Source organism: Prunus persica, chromosome G4 (assembly GCF_000346465.2).
Source record: "Prunus persica cultivar Lovell chromosome G4, Prunus_persica_NCBIv2, whole genome shotgun sequence".
In the NCBI taxonomy this organism is placed as follows: Eukaryota; Viridiplantae; Streptophyta; class Magnoliopsida; order Rosales; family Rosaceae; genus Prunus; species Prunus persica.
In genome coordinates, this window is record NC_034012.1 from 9,726,263 (window position 1) to 9,752,296 (window position 26,034).

General features: G+C 37.1%; 3 protein-coding genes across 4 annotated transcripts; 1 reads left to right on the forward strand and 2 right to left on the reverse strand.

Moving 5' to 3' along the window:
* LOC18778166 (probable beta-1,3-galactosyltransferase 14) lies at window positions 607-5,340 on the reverse strand. The gene is made up of 7 exons (XM_007211441.2): window positions 4,707-5,340; window positions 4,278-4,430; window positions 4,080-4,162; window positions 3,871-3,970; window positions 3,499-3,612; window positions 1,657-1,799; window positions 607-980 (listed from the first exon to the last, which is right to left on the reverse strand). The coding sequence occupies exons 1-7, from the start codon at window positions 5,081-5,083 to the stop codon at window positions 895-897; spliced, it is 1,056 nt and encodes a 351-aa protein (XP_007211503.1). The 5' UTR covers window positions 5,084-5,340; the 3' UTR covers window positions 607-894.
* Window positions 5,983-19,873, reverse strand: LOC18778304 (increased DNA methylation 1). Of its 2 annotated transcripts, XM_020561199.1 has the most exons (10): window positions 19,370-19,873; window positions 14,827-15,028; window positions 11,776-14,718; window positions 11,202-11,325; window positions 10,410-10,489; window positions 9,182-9,423; window positions 8,667-8,753; window positions 7,591-7,690; window positions 7,271-7,472; window positions 5,983-7,183 (listed from the first exon to the last, which is right to left on the reverse strand). In XM_020561199.1, the coding sequence occupies exons 3-10, from the start codon at window positions 14,566-14,568 to the stop codon at window positions 6,333-6,335; spliced, it is 4,479 nt and encodes a 1,492-aa protein (XP_020416788.1). In that variant the 5' UTR covers window positions 14,569-14,718; window positions 14,827-15,028; window positions 19,370-19,873; the 3' UTR covers window positions 5,983-6,332. The 2 variants fall into 2 exon arrangements, with proteins under 2 accessions (XP_020416788.1, XP_020416787.1); XM_020561198.1 differs by having other exon boundaries at window positions 11,776-15,028.
* Window positions 21,313-25,169, forward strand: LOC18780474 (protein DJ-1 homolog B). The gene is made up of 8 exons (XM_007211571.2): window positions 21,313-21,533; window positions 21,650-21,850; window positions 22,535-22,684; window positions 22,810-22,992; window positions 23,175-23,255; window positions 23,692-23,892; window positions 23,981-24,121; window positions 24,757-25,169. The coding sequence occupies exons 1-8, from the start codon at window positions 21,369-21,371 to the stop codon at window positions 24,961-24,963; spliced, it is 1,329 nt and encodes a 442-aa protein (XP_007211633.1). The 5' UTR covers window positions 21,313-21,368; the 3' UTR covers window positions 24,964-25,169.

Consider the following 26,034-nt stretch of genomic DNA (forward strand, 5'->3'; position numbering starts at 1 on the left):
GGTGGTCTCTGGTAAGTCCATCGGGCCATCATCATGCATCATTTGTGTGTTGGCATGTGACGCCTTCACAGCTCTAGTTTCATTATGTACCCAAACCCTAGTCCAATTCATTGGTATACATATTATTTTGTTTTACCATTGTTCCTTCCTTTTGATACAATCCTTGTTTTCTTGTTCCATTCTTCAAGAGATTTTTACATGTACACCACTCATGTTTTGTTTTACCAAGTTGTCATGTTTTTGTACGGTTTTCTTTAGGGCTCTTTTTGGATTTGAATTAACCCTATGAACAAAAATAACGCAGAGAGAAAGCAGTAGAGAATAGACATGCCGAACAAGCACCCAACCCAAACTGTTCTTAAAATTATAAATCAGGTTCATGCCCTCGCGCTTCAATGTCTTAATCTATATGTTGTCAACCAATAAGGCAAGAAAAGAAACTGTTTCCACTTCCAAAAACCAACCTTCATTCATCTGTAGCGAAAAAACAAATAAAAACACTTCATTCTTCGATCTTGATTTAGATATTAACTATTTTCTTAGCTGAAGTTATGTGCAAGAATTCCATCCAAAATGCAAATGCAATGCTCAATTATCTTTGGAAGATGATGTGAAAATTTTAAAGAATGAGATTTGATTAGAAAAAATAGACATAATTGATTACAACCCTGATAACTATCTGTTCTTCCTAAATCCTGTAACTCTGACCCATACGGGCCACACCCCTCTTTCTCATATCCCTCTCTGGGATCCTTAAAAAAATGTACATATATTTTTCTGTGTTCTTACTACATGGGGAAGAAACAAAAAAATGACATTGTAAGGTAATGCAAGTACGGGCACACACCAAAAACATATCTCAGTCAATCAACTCTGAGAGCGGATGCAAGACTTCTAATCATCAGATTCCAGTGTCGGACCTTTTGAGCAGCTGTCCTTTTGGTGGAGTTCTAACAATTTGGTTTCTGGATTGCAGAGCCCTGCATTAACAGTAATAATGTAAAACAATCTACACTTTTTTCTTTTCACATTAATGTGCAACCCGAATGTGTTTGTTAGGTGAATGCTGAACACTTAGCTTGACTACTTTCAGTTTTCAATTCCTCATCTAAACTCTCATGAGGGCAAAATGATTGAATGTTTCTTCTGAGCTTGATGTGGACTCCAAATCATTTTCAATTAATCCAAATATCTGTCATGCATAGAATTATTTGAAGCTATAACAGATTTTTCAAATGTAATTGATTTAAAATCACTCCTAGCTTTTTTGTAAGAGTTTTCCATTTCAAGCCATTTCCTATATTCATTTACTTTTTCATTTCAACTCCAACATTCCAACCTAAAGAATAGGTATTTGCCTTCAAAGGCTTGGAAAAGATACGGGTCAATGGGATATGTAAAACATTACTTCTTGAGGCCCAAAGCCTCCTAGGTAGGTATCTGCAAAAGATGAAAAAGTTTGATGTCTCCAAACACTGATCTCAAACAAAATTTTAGCATATGGAGTTCGCTTACCAGAGGAATTCATAGAGATTATAAAAACAATCTCTACAACCTCTCACTTACCAAACCAAAAAAAATAAAAATAAAAGAGTAAAGAAATGTTGGTTCATATTTCACTTTCAATTGTGTGTTGGGGTGAGAAGAAACACCAACCTGAGCACTTAGGAATATCCCACACAGCTATAGATGTTGATGTACACCGTGGTGAACACAATGCCTGATTGTTCTCATGGTTGACATTCATAGCAAGCATCCACGCACCAATTGTGACATCCTCATTACTAAACATTCGGAAACTGAAATTACACAGAAGATGGAACCCATCAGCTACATTATGGGGTAGGATACAAGAAATATGTGACCTATCCAAGCATACGACCTCTATTATTTTTAACTATCATGATCCACCTTCTCAAAGGAAATCAAATGGAAATCCCACTGCACCAAAACGAAAGAATTTCACAATCTCATAAAGTTTATTTTATTTTATTCAGAATATTTGAATTTAAAGAGAAAATGAAAATGAAATAGCTGAAGACGAGTCAGGGTCAATCATGTCCTAGTTAGTATATTCAGAAGCTTCTGCTCTAGGAATTATTTCAGAGGGTAACAACCAGCAGCACCAAATGATGCAAGAAATTTGAACCGATATATTTTCTACCAAGGGGGCAAAGGGTCTATCATTGGAGGCGGTATCACAAGCACAAAACCTCCTGATATTCATTCTTCCTTTGTGGGGTTCTATGTAGTGCCAATTGGAGTTGGACTAGGTTTATTAAGCCATGCACACAGACTTAGCAAGACTCAACTTCTGTTTGTTTTTTTTTACTCGAGTAATAAAAACTTCAGTTATTTGGCTTCTCTTTGGGCTGCACCAAGTCTCAATCAGTCAGCATAAACTACATATGTTGCTTTTGAAATAGATCAGGTTCTCATAAAGTCGAACTAAGCATTCGCTTCTAAACTACTTGTTAGCTTGTTTTGGCCATATTATTTTCCCAAAGGCAAAACAGGGCAATGAAACCTAACACTCACCACTTATACACTAGGAAAAAGAAACTCAGCCATGGCTATAATTTAAGATCCTGCCAACCTATAATTCTTTTTAGACAATCAAACAGTTAATAACGGCAATTAAGGCTGGTTATGTTCAACCACCCAGGCTTGGCTCAACTGATAACGGAGTGGTCAGGCCGGCCTAAGTGACAATTATTGTTCAGGAAACTAAAAGAGTAGGATACAATATGGGCTATGCACATTTCACTGACAAACATTTTAAGACATGTACCATGAATAAGCATGACCTAAATATCATAAAACAACTTAAACTGGGCACTCCATATGCAACCAAATAATATTACCAACACCCACCAACTGGGTCAAGGAGGAATCATTCAGGCAATCTTCTTAAGCTTAAAATAAATAAAACAAGGAGAAATGAAACAGACCACGCCATTAGCCCCCTTCACTATATGCATGGTTATAAGTCAAGCTGCTTTGAAACGATATATCTGAAAATTTAAACAACTAAAAAGCCAGATATGTTCAGCCACCTTGCCCTACTCTAAAGGGATAATGGAATGGACATGTCTAAGGGTCAATTAATCTTCAGGAATACGCAATTGCAAGCATATGACCTATTCCACTGGAAAATATATTAAGACATATACCATGTAGTAAGGAGTCCTACATATCATAAGATGACTAAACCTGTGCGCACCATACATGACCATATAGCATTACTAAAACCAAATCACTAGGTCAAATAGGAAAGTAAGGTTAAAACTCTGCCACCAATGTATGCATGCCATGGTAAGATAGACGCCACCAGAAATAACATAATAAAATTAATAACTTTCCAATGCATGCATCTAAGGGAAAATATCAACTACTTAGTAAAGTTTGGCTGACGAACGTTAAAATGTTTTAGTGATACTAATGATACACTAGGGAGTTCCCTGCAAAGGTATGTTTTTTTGGTTATAACAAACTTGCCTGTTGTTCCTAAGAGCAACCAAACTTGCAACAACATCAGCAGAGAGAGCATATAATGGACCATAAGCATGGAGAAAGTATTCGCTCCCGAGCAAATAGGATAGTGGCTCATACCTGCAAGAATTTTACTGATCAGATACTTTGCTACTGGGAAAAAAAGAAGCTAGTTCAGGTAACCAGTGAACCACATCACTTGGCATGGATCTGGTGCAAGTGGACACGTCAAAATCTATCTTCTTTCAGTTATCACACTTCCCAACATAGTCGTAAATAAAATAGTTCCTATGACTAACAAGGGCATAAAATCAAAATGGAAGCTAAATGATATGACCGAGGAAAAGATAACCAAATCTTGACAAAATCAGCACTAACCATTTAAGTTTCGGGTCAGTGAAGACTGGGCCCTTTTTCATGCACCCAAGGTAAGTCTGAGAGTGAGAACGCTCTTTTGCCAAGAGCAGTGAAAGGCGGTCTGATAATATTAATGAAAAGTTATTGCATTACTGCAAAGAAATCTCCTAATTAAATGACATATTAGACACACTAAATATGGTATGTACAAGCTGTACAAATCTAGGCACCTGGCCTTAAGTATATGTCGTCATCAGCTTTAACATAGAAGTCAGCTTCAAAAAGTGCATAGGCAGCTTTGAAGAAAGCCAACCTGTAAGGAAAACAGACAAGATTATCTTGATAAGCAAAACAGACAAGATTTGTACTTTGAAACTTCAGTAACAAACTAGATCATGGAAAATAAACTATAATTATTTAGAACTAACGTTTTGTAGGGGAGCTTACTGTACTCCTCTTCAATATCCAATAGCAAGAAATCATCGTATTCGGCCACCTCCTTTGCAAGTTCGGCCATCTTTTGTTTTTCCTTGGTTTTACCAATCACAAACCTAAAAGCCAACCCAGTGGCTTCTTCCACGCTGCAACCCATTTCTCCAAAATCAATTAAAAAAGGAAAGCAAAATTATCAAGCTTCTAACTTTGTTGCTTTATTCAAGTCACTATAGCATACCATGGTCTAAATCACACACTTAACACACATATACAAGGAAAGAAAGTTGTGGATCAAATTCTCAAACTATATACATTGTCAAGGACCAAGCATTTGCAACAAACAATATACGCAGTTAAAACTAATGTGAATCATGAATCAAATGTTGATATTAATTAAAAACAGGCTTAAAGAAAATCGATACCGTTGAAGGCCCTGGGCATCGGACGGCATCCAAGTCTTCCTCAAAGATTGTCTGCGACCCGTGGATCGGAACCCAGTTTGAATACCCACAAATCCCATCACTTTCTTCCTCTTGTTATTGTCATTCCCATCTCCAACATTCAAAACGAGACCGTTTTGACTGCTGCTGCTGCTACTACTACCTGTCTCCCAAATCACCTTTACCGATCTGGACTTGCTCGTCAGGCACTTGTATTGGCGGCTTGGGTGGAGAAGCGAGACGAGTCCGAAGATGAACCCGGAGAGGCCGAACAGGAGGCAGAACCCGATGAGCAAGACGGTTGGTCTGAGAGCTGAAGGAGGTTGGCGTGCGTGGAAGAACTTGGGGGATGAAGGCATCGTTTTGCTGTTTCAGATAGAGGGAGAAACCCTAGAAAATCTAGGGTTCGTCGAAGTACTGCAAGAGAAGGGAACCGCAATCGGAGGGAGAGAGAGAGAGAGAGCTCTGAGTCTGAGCTGATGCTTCCGTTATTGGCCGTTACTGTTATTGGTCTGAAGTCTGAATCATGGAGATTTCGATTTTGAAAGGCCAACTTCATTTTCTTTTTTCTTTTTAAAACAAGAAGAAAAAAACAAATTTGGTTTAGAATGTCACATTAATTACCTCTATGTATTTATAATGAAAAATGCTAGGTTTACCACATTTTTCATACCATAATTGTACCATCTCTCTAATAGAGGTGGGCCCCGTTGTATTGATGGGCTCCACCTTTATTAGAGAGGTGGTACAATTGTGATATGAAAAATGTGATAAGCCTAGCATTATTCATTTATAATTGGATGATTATGGTTGATTGAAAGAAAATTAAGTTTAGAGCGGGTTTCTTGTCTCTTTTTTTTTTTTTTTTCTTTTTCCGCGTAATCTTCTTTTCTTTGAGGTTCAATGAAAAATTGCCCAAGGTTGAACGAATATTCAAATCCAAATGAAACAGAAAAACTCCAAAATTCTTGAATAAGTAATTTCTTTGAAGTAAAAATAAAAACATATCGATTGCAATCTGATTATGAGGGGAAGGGAAATTACTTTCCCAATCAAAAGAAAAAAAAATTATGAGGGTAAGGAGATGATGACAAAAAAGCCCTCTTGTGAAGCCAGAAAACGCATGAAATACCGAAAAGGAGATGACCAAAATGCCAAAAAGAAAAAGAAACTTGTTGTAAACTGAGAAGACATGAAAAGCGAAGAAATAAAAAGAACTCCAACCTAATAGCAATAGTTAAAAACAACAAAAACTTGATGATGTGTAATATTTCAAGTTGTTAGATTATTGTAATGGCCTAAATTTAACAAAATGCAGATAAATACACCGTCCCTAAATGTAAAAGCTCGGGATCCGACAAAATACACATGCATACAGGACCTTTAGGGCAAAACTATTCATTCGGCTTTCATTTGATTTCTTTGACATTTACTCGCATTCATGGCAGAGAGGACCCGATCCTTCTTTTATAGAGCCCAGATTCAACCATACATGCGGGCGCGTGTGCCGTGTGTATAACATATACAATTCTAAACTTAAATAATTACCCCCACACTGATTTGAGAAGACGACACTTCAAATAAGCTTAATTTTATTTCGACATGGCTCTATTTCTGCGACTGTTCGTCCACAGAAAGCTGTATTTCATCATACATGTTCAATGATTTAACATTAGCCACCGTTTCCGGCTGCCTATTTCCTAATGTTGGTGCTGGTTCTTCACAAGACAGCTTTGAAAATTGGCCCTGCAAAGTGCTTCCTTTGGCTTCACCTACTTGCACATTCTTGCTTTCCATAACTCTGACTTCTGGTTCCTTAATACAATAATTTTCCTTGCATTGCTCCACACATTCAGCAATTTCCATTTTGGTGTCAACTTCTGATTGCAGCAGATCCTTGGGATTCATTTGGCTGATATCTGATTCTGCGGCGCCTACTTCGATCTGGCAACCAATTCCCTCTGATGGCTGGACAGTGAGTTCAACTTCAGCTTGTAATTCCAACAAATTCTTGCCTTCAAGTCCAATCTCTGCATCAACGACCATTCTGTCAGCATGACATTTTCCATCCGATTGCTTTACGGACTCAACATCAGTTTTAGCACCCAATGCAGATTCCGTTTGTGTTTCCGTTTCAGCACCAGTGTTGTTACCAGAACATTTTTCATCAGGTTGCTGGACAAACCCGATAATGGTTTCTCTGGATTGAATACCTACATCAGTTGATCCGCCTGTTTCTAGTGTTGATGCACCAGCTTTGTTATCACCACCAATGAATAATTTGCTACCTTCCAATTCTTGTAACTTAACACCTTCTACAAATTCATTTTCTGCTTCAACACCAGTTTTGTTTCTGCAAGAAATATCATCCAAATGCTGTCCAAACTTGTCCTTGGGATCTTCTTGAGAACAAAAACCTTCTTTTCTCATTTCTCCCGCTCGTAAGGGTAATGTATCACCTGGTCCAGTATCACCCAAGAATATAACTTTCTCAGAGAAAAGAAGAAAGGTCAGCAGATAGAGAAGAGATGAAAAAAATAACTTACCAGAATGCCTATGTGCTATCTGATTTCCATACAAGGGTTTTTTGAGCAAAATTGTTCCAGGAAAAACCATCAAATTGATCTTGTTCAAACTACGCTTTTCACTGTCTTCTACAGGTACAAAGCCAAAACCCTCTGTCCATGTCGCCACCAAATCTGGAATGGCAGCTACGACAAGCTTTTCCACCTTAAAAGATAATAGCATCTACAGGAGACATATTAACATGAATCAATTAGAAACACTTAAATGATAAAAATCTGCTGGACCAGTGAATTCCAAAATTGGAGCTCAAACTTGTAAGATATATATTTTACATCTATACCTCTTCAATAGCAGTGACAAGGCGTCGGCACATTCCCTGGCGACGGTATCGACTGCAAGTTGCAATAAGCGGCATCTCTGCAACTGCTGTTCCATGCACCCTGCCAAAAACAAAGGTAAGCAAAATATACCTATACAAAAAAAACAGTTACAGAGGCAACAACCCAGTCATACTCATAAGTTCAAAACTCACAACCAGGAAGCAGTAAGAAACTCTGAAAACTTAGATTTGTAAAGAATTGAGAATCCACATTGAAATTGGTTATGCCTAGTTAAAGACAGGAGAGCTAAGAAGAACAGAAGAAATGTTCAGACAGTGTCGGTGTACAGAACCACATGCATGTACCAAAATGATAGTGATGCATACACAAAGATGTCAGTGCCAAGTATTGAAAACTTCCAAACCATCAGGTCTTGGCAATGCAACCTAATTAATGGTCTCCACACAGAAGAAAGAAAAGATATGAGAAACCATTCGCTAGAGCAGGTTATCCTACGATGTGAGCCACCAATTATTTTATATTCGAACAGTATTCTTGAATGCTAAAAGAATCCAAAGAATTAAACTTTTGCAATAGAACAGTTTTTTTTTTCTCTGTTGGGTCTGAGCGGCTGGGAAGGGTAATTTTTCACTTAATGGTTGTACCAACTTCCGTTGCATTCCATACATAAAACTCATACCCCTAAATGAATATATTGCAGCCATATGACAAGCCACATGCGCCCCATCATTGAGTAAAAGAGTTCTCTAAGGGAGCATTAGTCATTTCTTCTCATTTATTATTGAAGTCAAGAACATAATGTCCATGAACCACCGAGGTTCGGGTGAAGTGTATAGAAAAGGAAAATTATCTTACAATTTCGATGTTCGTTTTTTATAAGGAAAAAAAAAACATGACAACAGATATCAACGACTAAAATAATGAGGATGCAAGCTGGAGATTTAAACAATAGATCAAAATATTGATGTGAAGTCTGATATGAAATTAATACCACAAGAACTGAGCAACAAACAAAAAAAATTTACACGAAAACTGGAAAATCGACTCCCTACAAACAGCTTCATTTCAGTACTACCTGATTGATGCTACAGATATCAACACATCATCTTTCTCCAAGACTGCAGCATAAAAGCCTTGAAAATTCAAACGTGCAAAATCTGACCTGAAGGTTACATACAAAATTAATAAGCAATTCATTGAAACAAATGACCAATTGAGAAGCCACTTTCACTTAAAAGAAATGACAGCAAATTGGAAGAGGAAGTGATGCTTCATATATAACTGTACCCAAAGATACACTTTAAGAGCCCTACTTATCAGAGCAATGAATAGCCATTACTGGCCAAAGAAAAGGATAATCTCATAAAAAGGTGTGAGGTGAACATGCGGAAGGGATAGAAAACACCAACCATAAACAAGACTGAAATTCTGTAGAAATAAAAAATTATATAAAAGTAACATCAGTAGTTAAATGTGCACCCATATCAGTTCAATATTTCTTAAAATAACAAATTTCACAAGCTTCACAAAGAGAGAGAAAAACAGAAGTCAGAAGATTATCAGGGCTGTTCACTACAGAGATGATCTCACCCCCAATTGTATAAAACATGGGGTATCATGTCTATGCCAGTTCTAGGATCGACCATAGACAAAAAGCATTCCTCCATGATTGTAAGAGCAACAGCTAATCTTGTATTGCATTCTGCCTTCAGCGCAAACCGTTGAGCAGAATGAACCTTTTGGTCATCATGAATGCATCTAAGAAGCGTCCACGAAAATCCATCAGCAACATGATTAATGTAGCCAACGCGAGATTGAAGACCTGAATAAACCTACACACAGACGTTAAAAAAGTAATCAAATTAATCAAAACCAGAAAGAGTAGTAAATGAAGACTGATAAATTCATGTTGCTCTCTAAAAATTTTACATTGCTCTTTCATAGAACTTATGACAACTTGGAAGAAGAAAATCACAAGGAACAAAGAAACAACTACCCGGGTCATCACTATAACCAAGTAAAGATCATCACTAATGCCTCTTTTAGTTATGAAGGCTACTTATGCCTCTTTTAGGCTTTACGACGGCAGGCTCTTATCTTGAAACGTAAAATGAATTACATCAATGACAACTGAAATAGCAAAAGGAAAAATAAAATAAAATAAAATAAAATAGATGATGACAATGATAGAATAATGAAAGAGAAAATTCAAGTTAATTGAGAAGAAGAAAAAATTGCTTATCTTCAACTTTGTGCTTTGCATGGAATAAGAGAATTCAAATTTATCACAAGTAAAACTAATGAAATTGAAGGAAGAAACTATAAGGCAGGGCCTAACATGATCATTTGAAACCATAAAAGAATTAGAAAGCAATTGACAGGGAACCAAATGAAAATAAAAAATGTTGGCATAGTTATTTCGGATAAAATTCTTAACTGCAAAATACCATCACATACAAGTTATATAATAAATAAATAAAACAGATTTGTTTTTGCAATTATAATCACCTCCCTTGATAGTGAAAACACCACTTAAAGGAAGGCAGCAAGTAAGATTGCAGACCTAATTAAAAAGAATGTAGTTCTCAATATAATTTACAAGACAATCAACATTTTGCAAGTGTTGGACTGAATATTAGGATGATGCTTTGGGAAAGCAAAACCACCATATTTCATTTATAGAAAAAAGTGTTTGTAATAACATTGCAAGTCCTTACTTTACCAATAAAATAGTGCCATGAAAAATCATTAATTTATTTATGGGTAAAACATGACAGATCTTCTATGTTAGAAGATTCGTAAGATAATACAAAATTACCTCCTGACAGCTTCTATCACAGAACCAAGAATCCAGTATGGCTCCATATGCATATTTTTCTTTCATGCATGCCTCATGATCTGTTCATAAAAGTTAAAATTATTTGGTAAACTAGATAATTTAAAGAAAAAATAACATAACTAAAAGGGTAAGTCCAACTTAACCACAAGATGGTCACTAATAACAGACAGGAAATTAATTAGAACCAGAATAATAATAAATAATACTAAAAATATTAGAGAAACATTACTAAAAATATTAGAAAAACAGTTCCTAGAGGTCTAAAAGGCCAAAAAGGGACGAGAAGAAAATAATAAATACGTCCTTACTTCAAAGAATTGGATTGAACTTCATTACACAAAGGAGATACAGTATGAGTGGATAAATTATGGCAATTAATTTCCCATTTTGATATATAATACTTCTGTTTCTAATCAACTCCAACATGCTTCAAAAGCAACACGTTGTCTGGAAATAGTTAAACAGTATGCCAATTGAATATTTACAATAAAAACTAAAATCTAATAATGGAAAAACATTGATTAAAATCTAGGTCACATTATGATGAAATCATCCAATTCCTTAATAAATACTTTTTCGCATTGACATATCCATCAAAGGAAACAGTGAAAATATTACTTATATACTTCTAAGAAGGGTAATTACCACATTAAATTAAGTACCATAATAAATTTTAACATGTACATGCCACATCAAACTATTCCAAAGTTATCTACATGTACTGAAAGCAGTTTAGGTACAAGAAAGATAATCTAGAAACGAGAATATTACATTTATGTTCACACTGTGAACATTTAAATCCATCAGAAGTACTTGAAGCCTCTTTATCATTAACGAAATCACCACATATCCAACAGGTGCAGTTTGGGCAGTACCAGCTGCCTTCAGGAAGCTCCTGAAGTTCAAATATAAAAACAGATAATTAGTTTACAGTAAGAGGAAAACAAGCAAAAACTCCAAAATAGTCACAACTCAACACAAAATCCTGATAAGAATGAAAACCCAAAGGTTATTAAATTGATAATCTATAGCCTGAAATTATGGAAACAAATATTATCGTTCTAGAAACAAAATAAAGTAAAAAGAAGACATTTAAACAATAACTGATTAATATGACAACTATTCCTCCAACGGCATCAAGACTTAAAATACAAAGCTAGCATGCGTTCTGGAGCAACACAAACAGAAGCTTGTATTCAAATCAATTAAGAACAACTTCTCCTCCCAGACGTACATGATGCAAAAGTTATGCCAGCAGAACATTGATGAGTATGGATATATAAAATAAGGAGAAGAATTCAGGAAAGAGAACCAGCATAAATATACAACACTAGCGAAAGCAAACCTGCAGAGACAAACAAGCCTGATGAAAAGTAGAGGGGCAGTTATCACAGCATATCAACTCGCCACCATCACCACAAAGTCCACATGAATCATCATTTTGATCATTTTCATCAGCTCGCACAACTTGGGTTCCCCTTTTCCTGCTTTTGTATTCAGCTGACCAGGCTTGAAGCTGGCATAAGGTGAAGGGCTGACCAGATTCCATAAAAAGATTCAAACATGGACGATTCTGTTTGAACCCACTATGAGTCTTGAACTCAGAAACTGTAATTACTTTACTGCAACACTTACAAAAAATGCCATCCCTGGTAACCAGACCATCTATAAGGACAGCACCATCCTTGGGGTTCCGATACTGAATGACATCATCCAAAGATATGACACCAGCATCAATTAACCAAGACAAAACTGTTCGCACTCCTGCAGAATACCACTTTCCATCCTTAAAGTGCTTTCCCCCACTACCCAGGCTTCTTGGAAGCAACTTGCAACGGCTCTTTTGGCTTTTACCCTTCCTATGTGCTCTTGATTTGCTGGCTTTCTTTCTAGAAAAATATCGAGCAGGACTAGGGCTAAAATCTTTGTTTTTAATAATAGCTGAAACCAACAAGTCATCATCTTCAATTTGGCATCTAGACGATTTCCTTTTTCCAGTTTTAAAATCATCACATTCATGATTAATCCTCATCAACTTTGAGCATTTTCTCCCAATCTGTTGCTGGTAGGAGTCGAGAGGTAAGGACGTCCTGCGACTTCCTTTACATATTTTATTACCTGCAAATTCATCCTGGACCTCTTTCAACTTTGACTGGGTACCATTAGCATCAACACACTGTGAATCAGCATTCTCAGTAGAAGTAAAACCAAAAAGGCCACTTTGGTATATCGAGCTTGGTTCAATTTCGGATATCTTTTTAGACTTCCTACGTATTTTTCTTTTCAAAAGATCACTTGTGCAGTTTCGTTGGTAATCTAATGATCCCTGCAGAGCACTTTCCAGCTTATCATCAACCTTGTCTCCCTGCAATTCATCTTTTTCCTCAGAATAATCCACTGATACATCTTCCATAACTTCCTTAGTTGTTTCTACATCAAGTCCAGAACTCTGTTTATTAAAGCTTGGGGAATTTGCATTGCTATATTGGTGAGGAGATACAGCTTCAGAACCTCCATGCACATTGTTACATTTTCTGGAAGTAATAGGTTCATCACGATGAGTAGCTGACTGGATGCAAGTGCCACCAGACACACAAACTGGTAAGGAAATGAAATCCAGCCTACTTCTTCTATTTTCAATTCTATTCCCAGCATTCACCAAGCACTGACATTCTACATTAGCTGAATCATTAGATTGGCCCGTAAGCAATTTCACTTCCTTGCGACTTGTCTGTCCATAAAATCCCTCAGGAACTGCCAATCCAGCCCCGCTGACCAGAGTTGAATCACAGAGGGGAGCTGACACATCTTCCTGAGCACAAAGATTTTTTATATTATTGCCACTAGTCAAGGCCAAAGAAGAATCAGTCTCATGGTTCGGATCAATAACTAAACTCTGACTTGCTTTAACAATCTCTCCCTTTCTCAGACTGCCAATCTTTCTCTCAATGAACACGACACTCACAAAAGGATCTAAAAGCCTCCACCAATAAGCCAATGCAGCATCAGGTTCTGGATGATTCATCTCTTTCTCAATATTGCTAAAGCACCCAGATAGATCTGACCAGAACTGACTGATATCGGCCCACTCCTTTGGATCATCTTCCTGCAGCAAACTGTACCTATCCGCAAACAAAAGTTCTCCACATAACCGCCAAGCTTTGGGGAACTCACGAATATATTTTCCCTTAGGTGTTTTATAAACAGACTCCATATAACTTCTACTAGGTCTTTTTCGCCTCTCAATATACCATCCTGCAGCTTCAAGTAAGCGAGCAACATGACATTGGAGAACTGGACGAGGGTCCTTACTAGCGTCTATCTTCAAGGCAACATCGGATACATCCAAAACAGGAGCTTCGAATCCCTTGGGTTTTCCCTCGGCATGTAGAGGAGTTTCCAATTTATCCAGAACAGTGACTACTGGACTTGCAACCAGAAGCCTGGCTGAGAAGCTCTCATGCAAAACAGGTGAAGCAATAGCTTTACTTACACATACTTCCTTTCTATCATCCCCATCTGAGGTTGGCAATCTGCACTTTGGAACATCTGGGTCACCTACTATGCCCGCTTTGTCAAGTTCTGCATGTTTCTTTAACAAATAGCAACTAGTTGTGACTCCCTGACTAGAAGATTCGACCAAACGAAATGTAACCGTATCAGAGACAGAGTTTGTAGCTGGGTCAGATGTGCCAGAAACCATTTCTTTTGGAACTACTGATGAAATGACCTTTCCTAAAACAGGTTTGGTATTAGAAAGCTCATCAACTGAAAACTTCATTCTCTTAACAGTCACATCATCTTCATTCCTTTCTAACAAAGCAGATCTGTCCAAGCAAAATGCCGGTGCAGAGGTTTCTCTAAATTCTTCAGTTGCATTATAAAACTCCTCCAAACAAGTATTTTTAGAGGATGAGTGACTCGTCACAACTGAGTTTTCACTGTTGGATGACAGTGCCCCGTCTGTGTTCTTACTTGAATTATCACATTCAAAGTTAATCACTCCAGTAACAAGACATCTCTTACTAGCGCCAACAATGTCTTGACCAAAGAAAACCTCTGTGAATATACAATGCTCAGTTTTGGATCCTTCAACCCCATCATCATGCAAATCCTCAATTTCTTTGCTGAGAAACATCTCTAACAACTGACTGCTGTTCCACTTTACCCACAGTCTTCCTTATGTTTCCTTATTTGCTCTACATATAACCACCAGCACAAAATGTGACCAACTGATCTACCATGCTGTAAATTATTCTGTTGAAATCTGGAATCTTCTCTTGACAAACTAATGCATAGGAAAGAAAAAGGCGAACCTCATCATTGCTGAAGTAGAGGTATAATTATTTAATAATTACCATAAAACACTCAAAGCCAACATGGAAATGCTGCATACTTTCATTGATTAATCTCCAACAATTGGCGGCAATTCCAATTTGTTCAGTCTCTTCCTTTCTTTGCGGAATATGTATATCCAGCATCAGAAAAGGTGAGCGCTACTACATTGCTTCATTCACACATCACTGCATATAAAAGAATAGTGTTCCTCATCATAGCTGATGTTTTAGCATAAAACCATCCAAATATTGCTACAAAATCTGCAATAACAAGGAAAAAAGCATATTAAACTTAGAGGATGCAGATCATATAATTATATTAATTACGTGTTATTGGAAGCCAGTATAATCAACCCAACTAAGATTAACAACAACTTAGCATCTTTCATCAACTGCATAGCAGATTAACAACAACCAAACATCACTATAAATGCTGCAACAATACTGCAAAAAATAACTACTAGCATTAAACAGGTATGGCAGAACTGAACTATAAACTTCAACTCTGGCATTATCTCAATAGCTTCTAAAAGACAAAACAGTCAAACTCCCCTTCCCCCAATTAGGACAATCACACAATTAACTCTATGCATTGCAGCAGCCAACAATGTTCTGTTAAAATTCAAATCCAATCCAAATCCATCCCACTAAGATTCGATACCATAACAAAGAAATAGATCCAGCAGTTAATTCAAATTTAACTCTTAGCAGCTGGCCATAATCAGATCAAAGCTGGAAGCCAGTATAGTCGACCCAACTATAGTTTTGAAATCCATTTAAATGTTTTGGTAATAACGATTATTATATATTCACTGATAGCTTATATAGATAATTTCTTAAAAAGAGTGTACATATACTACAGATATTCAAGTTTTAATGGAATTTCAGTATGCGGACGTCTTGTTTTCAGATTCCAAATTCCAAATTCCATATTCTCTCTCACATAGGCACACACAAGGTTTCTATATAAAGTCTTGTTTGTCATATGTTGGACTTGATATGGATGATTGAGATGTACGGTAGGTGAGATGCATCTCAACCATCCATATATGATCTCATCTAAGAACCTTATTTAAGGCCCATATGAGACAAGTTTTGTGTAGGTGTGTACACTACTCCAAATAAGTTACATAAACTAAATAACATTTTACCAAAAAAGTGCTCACATAGTTTAACTTCACTGTCTTTTCTTCTAATCAGAGTCATTGCCTAGACGAAATTGCAAAATGCATTTAATTACTATATTGTTACTAAATAAAAGAAAATTACAAGCAAACAAGATTTGCACTCACTGTGTTTTATTATTCTAACTTCGTATCAATAACAATTGCAATCACATCAATAAATGAACAACTATAATAATAAATAAGAGGGACTCCTAGAACATAAACTATAAGAATCGTACATTTACATGTTCAGACATGTTTACTAAAACTTGTTCAAGTGAAAAGAACAGCTTCCGTTATGATTGAAACTTATAGGCATTTGTTAACTACGTTCTTGTAATTCCAACATCATGGTACCATGAATAACCTTTGCACTCCCATCACTGAATTAATATCTAATAACAAACAAAAGACAACCAGTAGCTGGAAATCTTTATTCTTGCATTCTGCTTTATAAATTAACTCCTGTTCAGACATCCTTACTTGGACTTATCTGAAGATCAAGTCAAGAGCTGCCAATTATGGGCAGATATAGGAAATCAGTATGACTGCAGTCCTGTCACGCTCTTACATAGAAGAACAATATATACTATAACATATATTTGATGGATTTCAAAAATATAGATATCTCCTTAAAGAAACAAAAAATTTAGTTAAATCTATATATGGTCCCCCTAATATAAAAATTCTAGTTATGCCTCTGCTTAGGGAGAATGAATCTTATAAAAATTCTAGTTTTGCCTCTGCTCAGGGAGAATGAATCTTCAACAATATTATTAATGACACAGGTTTTCATTCACAGTACACCACAATTTATATTAGAAGTACCCTTCATGCATTGATGACAGCACAAGTAAATATCTGCAGTCTTGAAAAGTGGGAAGAGGAGATATTAGAACCATTCTACAATGGTACATTCAATATTTAAATATACATAAACAAATGGAGAAAAGAATGCAGAAATTGAATTTGACAACAAACAAGGCAATCACTGGGCTTGTCTGAAGTGTAAAAATGTCTACACTGCTTTCCTGCAACAACTCTGCCAGTATATACATGATACAGTAAAGGAAAGTGCAAAATGCTTTGCAAAAACTTCAAAGTTTGTAAGATAAGATGTTAAAGAGAGAAAGAGACACTGAGAGGAAGAGATAGAGAGACCAAGGCGAAGAGAGAAAGACTGAGAGGAAGAGACAGAAAGACCGAGAGAGAGAGAGAGAGAGAGATACCACTAAGTGATGCAGAATGACACAAAAAGAAATGTTAAAAAAAGAGCCATATATACGTCTGTTTACATATATGCATTCATTTCATACAAATACAAGGGGCACACACATGCACACAGAGAGCAGGAGAAGGAGAGAGTGATAGAGAGAGAGTGAGGGAGAGAGGGAGCATAAATAAAAAGGGATTTAACTTCAGCTTCAAGCCTTCAGTACCATGAAGTGGATTAGATCCAACCAGGAAAGATGGTTTGCACCCCCTTAGTTAACTGAGCAGAAGCCCCACAAAAATGCAAAACTCATAACTCAATTCACTATCCGTCTTAGAGAATGGCATACATCTCAGGGTGATAAGATTTGGTAGTTACAATAGATGTTTTTACGTATTGATGACTTCTTCAGATCTGCGGTATTTCATGTACATTATGGCTTTCCTTTTTAGGGCAACGGTAGGAGGAAGATATATGATATACACACACTTATACATCTTGAGAGAGAGAGAGAGAGAGAGAGAGAGAGAGAGAGAGAGAGAGAGAGAGAACGTGACAGAAAATGAGTAATAGTCACGAGAATGGCACTTGGCTATCATTTAGCGTAAGTGCATGGCAACAGCCAAAATGACACCCAAAGCTTTGACTTGAAAGAAATTAATTTGGAATGTAAGATCAGTCATTGCATCTACGATTTCCACTGGTTCCTCTTCATCTGTTGTAAAATGCAATTGGAAACAGCAACTAATAAAAACCAAAGTGACCGAAATCTTAATTCTAATGATATTGTTTTGGAACATAGGATCAGTCATATTTATGGTCTTAAGTAATCGTCCGGTTTTAATTGCATGGTGAAGAGGACCCAGTTGAGACCATAAATACAATGACTAATCTCACAATCCAAAACAACATTATTGTCTATTAATCTTATGTTCTATGTTGCTTTCATTAATCTTACATTCCAAAACAAGATATAAATACAATGAATGTTATGTTTCTTATAAATAAATATAAAAAAACTATCAGTTACTAACTTGCTTCTGCAATGCATTTCACACCAAACTAAATTTCGAGGAAAATAAATAAAGAAAAATTATTGTTCTAAACCATCTTGTTCATCACAAGGCGGTCATTGTCAAATATCAACCTAGTCAGGAAATAAACACACACTACAACAAAAAACAGTCCAATGGCTCTATAAAGGAGTGAAGCCTCATAAGAAAAAAGGATAAGAAACTTCAGGAAAGAAGACACGCAGATGGTTCAATTCCCCCACCCATAGTGCAACCTCTTTTTTACTTTCACATGTTGTAATTTAGCTTAGCTTTCATGAATTAAAAAATTAAAAAAGGCCTCTCGAAAGAAAATCCATCACGAAATAAGTGCAACGTAAAAAAAAAAGAAGCCGGCAAAAAATGGCACCTCCTAGGCTTGCATGAAGTCTACAGCTCTTGTAAATGCTTTTTTTTCTTTTTAGTTCAGTAAGACTCTGCTAAATGTTTTCCCCAAAAAGCCTAAATTTATCCCTCAAATCACCTAAGAACTCTCCATTGTGACCCCAAAGTAGAATACGAAATAATGTTAAGATTTATATGCAAATTCCTAAATCTAGAAAAAACAGTAAATAGATATTAATCAAAATAAGACCGATGACAAAGCCGTTACCAGTATACAAATCCCCAATCATACACACAATTGCACTAAGAAATAGAGAGAGGGTATGAGAGCTTTCCTAGGCAACCATAGGATATACCACCCATGCATTCAATCCTAGGGGCAAGAAACCTCATAAACACCAAAGAAAACGAAAAATCATCAACATTTAACCACAATTTAAACCCGTTATGAGAACTGAATGAAAAATCAAAAGCAAAACATCCTAAAAAATCCCACCATTATGCAGATCAAAACCCATCAAATAAATCCTGATAAAATTCACATTTTCTGATTGAAGAAATCACATTCCAGTCCCTCCCATACACCATTCAGCAAATGCGCACCACAAGAGTAAAAAAGATAAACAAACAAATCAACAAAAACCCAGAAAGGTACCTCCTCACCAATGCAATGCATTTTCTGATCAACATGCAAAGAACATAGAAGCACAAATTGGTGATAGGGTTTCAAAAATTGGTGAAAAAACTTAAAGGGTTTTGGCAATTAATGATAAAACAAACAAATAAGCTGAAAAACAGGCGAATTGGGAGAGGAAAAAAAACTCACCTTGCGATACAGTTTCTAATCAACATGCAAACAAGATCAGAGCACAAAATTGGGATTAGGGTTTTGAAATTGGTGAGGAAAGGCTAATGGGTTTGGCTGAGTGGAGATTCTGGGAAGATAAAGAGGTGGAGCATAAAAGGGTATTTGCTTTGGGCCTCATCACTTAAACCAAAACTCCAGCAGAATGAGGGCTTTTGAGAACCCGGAAAGTGCTCCCATGTACAACAGATGGCAGTACTTTCTTCTCTCTTTACTCTATACCATTTCCCATGTGAATGTAAGTCATCTCGTTTGTAACCTCCACCCTCTCTCTCTCTCCAAAAGCCACTATGCTTTGTCCCTTTCCGTTTTTTGAACCTCGCATAAACCCCCCAAATTGGGGTTTATAATATTGTCACGCTCATAATGGTTATAGATATGTTATTGATTGAGTTGCTTTATCTGTCTTTACAATTTTGGTATGCTTCTTGGTGATTAAAAGAGGGGGTTCTTACTTTCTTGCAGCCGGTATTGTAGACTATAATGTTATGGTTGTTGACATTAAAGATTGCTTTGTGCTGCATCTGCTCATGTGGGTTTACACAGTTTTTCTCCCCGTTATGGTTGTCGACATTTGAGATTGTATGTGCTGCAGCTGCTCAAATAACAAGAAAAACTGTTAAATTCTCGATAGATATAATCATTTGCAAACCACATATGTTAGGTCAATTAATGTTTTTGCATATGTGACCAGTATAGGGCGACTGTTTACTAAAAACACACATCTATGCAAAGTCGTAAAACCATATATGGAACTGATACTAATACTAAGAAAGCAAGGAAGTTGGTGACCTGATGACAAGAAAACCGGCATCAAATGTAATTACCGGTCTTAAGGTAGCAAAATTCCTTGTTAGATAAGTTCTAACGTACAGGAAGTGCGTAATAATCTCATAGCACTATCTCATAGGGAGACTCGATGAGATAGAGATGTATGTAGATGCAGACTACCTTCACTTGGATTGAAATGCAAACTACCTTCACTTGGATTGAAGGACCCTATAAACTTCACTACTCCGAATTTACAACGCATCTCATTCTCACTCTTTTATTACTTTTTCTCTTTACAGTTGGTTTAACGTTGATTTGAATTGAACTTAGGGTCATTATTAGACTGCACACACCTACCTATGTGCTTTGTGTCAAAGATTTTTGTGTACTTTGAAGAACTAGTTATTAGATTATTAGATCGATATATATGGGTGGATTGAAACAATAGTGTAACTGTGGAAGAGACACAAGAATGGAAACTTTGACTTCGTAGATTTGTGGGCAATAACGTCAATGCATTTATATGTAGTTTACATGGTGTGCAATCTTCAAAACAAGAAAAAAGCAAAGCGCCGTGGGAACATGCCCTTGATTTGGTTCTCTCATAATTGCTACGCACGTACAAGGAATGCTCTTTCTCAAATAAACGAGACATGTTGTGCCTTTAGATCCATGTACTTATTTACTAAATTTGGGTCTAGTAGTTGGAATTCTATCTACTAATTTTGGGTATCATCCAATAGGGGTTTGGTCGTATTAAATGCAAAATTCATACAATGATTGGCATTGCATGCATGGCCAAGCTACATCTCAAGCACGCCTTCGACCAGGAGAGCGTGTGGGACGTAGATTCGTGAAGCTCAAGCAACATGTGACATAGACTCGTGAAGCTCCAGCTTTGGACTATATACCGCATTTCACAATAAGAGTTCGACTCTCATCCTCGTACGTAATAACTTAATATAATCATGACATAAATAATGGAGGGAAATTTCGTGTACTTCTTATTGGGCTTTTTGGGGCCTCGAAGACAAACTGGTCTATATTATAAGAGTAAAGATTGGGCTTCTGGGTCGGCCCATAAATGAGACAGCAAAGCAAAGATTGAAAATCCTCCATATCCATAGCTTCACATAACCCGGAAGCCATTGAGACATTCTAGAAGCACCGCAAAACCTCCGGAGGCCAAATGGCACTGTGTCACTTGACCCCTCCACGCTCATTTCTCTTGGGCTCGTCTCCTTCTTATTATATATCCAAACTCAAATTGAAACCCACTATCCCTTCTCTCAAAAAGCGCTTCTTCTCATTCTCAATCTCAGCAGCAATGGCTTCTGCTTCTCCTGCTAAGAAGGTAACGACCACCACAGCTGAACTTCAGCTCTTTTTCTGATTTTGACAAATTTTTGTTTGTTTTTGTGTGTGTGTTTGTGTTTGTAAGAGTGAGATTGACTGTGAAAGTGGAAGCAGGTTTTGGTTCCGATTGCGAATGGCACGGAGCCGATGGAGGCGGTGATCACCATCGACGTTCTGCGTCGAGCTGGAGCCGATGTTACTGTGGCTTCTGTGGAGAAGCAGCTTCGCGTTGAAGCCTGCCATGGCGTTAAGATCATCGCTGATGTTTTGATTTCCAATTGTAGCAAAAGCGTCTTCGATCTAATCACTCTACCCGTACATACTCTCTTCTATCTCTCTCTCTCTCTCTCTCTCTCTGTGTGTGTGTGTGTGTGTGTGTGTGTGTGTGTGTGTGTGTGTGTGTGTGTGTGTGTGTGTGTGTGTGTGTGTGTGTGTGTGTGTGTCTGCATATGTGTTAGTGTTTGTGTATTAGAACTTCGAAATTTTGCAGCTTGTTTTGTTGCTGACAAAAATATAAAGAAAAAGGAAAATTTGTGCTAATATTACTTCTCCACAAAACTATATTGGAAAACAACTTGGATTTTTGAGTGAGTCTTTGCTTCTGTTTACCTTGTGATGGACCTGGAGAGACTGAGAGTTACGCTTAACTAAAGCAGCTGTATTTAGTTTTTAGAGTGTAGGCTTTTTGGTTGCTCATGCCCAAATGACCATAGGTATATGCATAAGATTACATATATTACCAAATGGCACTATTTTATTTCCAAGCAATGTCCCAATGCACCCCCAACTGCCTTTTAAAGGGATGTTTTCATGTAACTTTGATGTCATCCATAACATATCAGGGTTGGAGGAACTCTTTTTATCTTCGTTTGCTTGTATTATTCCCTCTCTTCAGCTTCTTTGATTGTGATTTATTGCTTTATTATTGCAATGTGCGGACTCCTTTTTAGTTTAATTCCAATTGAATTTGAATGATCTGTTTTTTTTTTGGTGCTACAGGGAGGCATGCTAGGTGCTGCCAATCTTAAGAATAGTGAGGTTCTGGAAAGCCTGGTGAAGAAGCAGGCTGCAGATGGGAAGCTCTATGCCGCGATCTGTGCTTCACCTGCAGTGGCATTTGGGTCATGGGGTGTGTTGAAGGGACTGAAAGTAAGATCTCTAAGCACCTGCCAATATTTCATTATTTGTTTTGCATATTAAAATTATGATTAGTGTTTCTTATGGTTCCTGAAATGACTAAATCTGAACTTGTGGGCTGTATTGGTTTTTGACAGGCAACTTGCTATCCATCATTTATGGATCAGTTAGCATCTAGCGCAACTACTGTTGAATCAAGAGTGCAGGTGGATGGCAAAGCTGTGACTAGTCGTGGACCTGGTACTACCATGGAGTTTGCTGTTGTGCTGGTTGAACAATTGTATGGGAAAGAAAAAGCTGATGAAGTGTCTGGGCCACTGGTATATACTTCTCAATATCTTGGCTGGTTGTCATTCTACTGGTGGCTTTATTGTCAAGTGATTTCAAAGCTGTTCATTGTCTGGGAAAATGAAAATAAATATGATCTGCTATTTTCTGGCTTTCACCTGTTAGCTTTAATTCAAGGCTTGTGATGCGCGTGTAACTGCATTTTTGTACTCAGGTCATGCGTTCCAACCATGGTGATGAATATATCATAACTGAGCTAAACCCAGTTGGGTGGACTCCCAATGATTCCCCAAAGGTAAACATTTGATTTTATTGTATATTTCTTACTGGGGCATTGCCTGCTGTTACTTTAATTTTTGGGCTTGTGTTGGTTCACTTTTGAGCGAAGGACAATATTTGAAAACAATATTGTGTGTGGATTACTTTGTCTACTTGTGTTAGGCGGCTTTAAGTAGCTTTAGCGCAAGTTGCATTCAGATGGGGGAAGCCCAAAAAAGGGGAAAAAAGAAGTAGCTATACTGGAGTGCTCTACTTGGTACTAGTGATTTACATATGCAAATTTGCCTAGGATTATTTCAGGTTTCCACAAGTTACCTTTGAATTAAATGTGGTGGTAAAAATTTCACAAATGAGCAACGATAATTTGTGACATGACAGTAAGAATTATTGACTTGATTTAAGGTGCTATATAATGTAGTTTATAAACTCTTTCGTGTCTGTTATTTTTTTAGATTCTCGTACCTATTGCAAATGGCACAGAGGAAATGGAAGCTACTATGATCATTGATGTTCTACGACGAGCCAAAGCAAATGTTGTGGTGGCCTCTGTAGAGGATCAACTAGAAATTGTTGCTTCTCGCAAAGTTAAACTGGAGGCAGATGTGCTCCTTGACGAAGCTGCCAAACTTTCATATGACCTAATTGTTTTGCCTGTAAGTCAGGTTTCCATTGCTGCTGTTTAGCCATTACTATTTACCAATTCATCAGCCAAACCATATTCTTTGTTTTTTTCTCTCTCAGGGTGGACTTGGTGGTGCCCAAGCATTTGCAAAATCAGAAAAGCTCGTGAATTTGTTAAAAAAGCAGAGGGAGTCACAGAGACCTTATGGAGCGATATGTGCCTCCCCAGCTCTAGTTTTGGAACCCCATGGCTTACTCAAGGTATGCCCTATAAAATGTTTTGAGAACTTTCTTTTCTCCTTAAATGGACCACTCTGCTGACTTTGATACCTTCATTAACGTTGCACAACCCTGACGATCGCATGTACAATTTTGTGCAACTCCATTAACACTGCCCAATTCTTACTGCAGCTCATTGGATTCTGGAGTGTACTAACTGGAACTACTTTGTAGTCAATTCACTGAACCATTCTGCTTCTTGTATTGTATAAACCCACAACAACTTATTTCTTTCCAAACCTTATATTTCTCTATCTATGCTGTTTGAATTTCATGTTATTGACCAATGAGTTGTTAGTCCAGTGGTTGGGACTCTAGTTGGGCCCTGGCATGTGGTCAGGGGTTCGACTCTCATCAAGGTACCTATCTAGCAATTTGCTAGTGTTTCCTTCTCCCAAAAATTGTAGGGTTCGGCGGTGGGCCCCAGTTTGGAAGCTGAGGCACCAAAGTCGACAAAGTGGAGTTCTTGGTTTCAAAAAAAAAAATTTCATGTTATTGATAGTGTCTGCATTTTGAAACATTTTAAAATAACTACTTTTTATGTTCTTCCCCTTTAGTGTTTGTTATTGTAAATTGTTGCTGCATCCAGTTGTGAATTTTGTTTTCCTTTGATTCAGGGCAAAAAGGCCACTGCGTTCCCTGCAATGTGCGACAAGCTGTCAGATAAAAGTGAAATCGAGAACAGGGTAGTGGTTGATGGCAACCTCATCACCAGCAGAGGACCAGGAACTTCCATGGAGTTTGCTCTAGGAATTGTTGAGAAGTTTTTCGGGCGCAAGAAAGCAATAGAGCTTGCTAAGGTAATGCTTTTTGTTCACCCTTAAGAGTTTTTGGTAAGCGTTAAATGTGTACCTCCTTACTTTTGGGACACTACTAGCAAAAGCAGAAAGCTGGAGTCATATTTGAGTATGAATCCTTTGTGAGGTTATGTTCAAGATTTTGTATATAAATAAATGTGTAAACGACTGAATTATGATAAAGCTATGGTTAGTATCTCTAATTTCGCTGTCTATAAAAGAGTTACTTCTCATATTATTATTTTTCTTTTTAAACAAAAAGTACAGCTAATCTTAGCCAAAGTTTGATACCTAAACCTCTCTCTCGAGTTGAACTTGAAACCCTTCTTAGTACTACAATTCGGCTAAAACAGCACTTCTTAGCATACACCCCAGACGTTAATGGTGTTTTTGGGCCTTAGGCAGTATAGTCTTTGGCAGTAGGATATTTTTTCTTATATTTTTTGTATTTACTTGAACTAATTGGCATTGGAATTACTAAGAAAGTGTCTGCTAAGTGCCAATCTCCTCAAAAATACAAATTAAAAATTCAAGAACTTGATGTATTGAGTTGAAGTTATGAAGGAAAGTGGCTGCTAGCCAAGTGCCCATCTCCTCAAATAGGATAAGAATGAAAAACAAAGTGTTTGCATTCCTTTGAAAGGAATATACAATAGCTGAGGAATGTTCTGTAATGGGACAACTCGACATATCTCATTAATCGGTTTAATTAAGAGAGTCGATTTTCTCACTCCTCTTTTGTTTATTTACACTCTTTTTTGTTTTTTGTTTTTTGTTTTTAATACTTTTGTAATTACAGTGTACTGAAAAGGGAGTGGAAAAATCACCACCCTTAATTATCCGTTTAACAATAAGACATGTCAAATCACGGAGTGGAAAGATCACAACCCTAAATTGATTCATTTTATGTTGAAATTCAAACGTGTTTAATACAGAAAATTCATTTCTATATTGACGATGCCCAACAAAAACAAAAAAAAATTGTCAAAGGAAACGATTTCATTACCAAATTATATCGGCTGTTGCAACACGTGGGAAGATCTTTTCGTTAACTTGACTTTTTCCGGGTGTATGCAATATTTTCCCAGTCCGAATTCA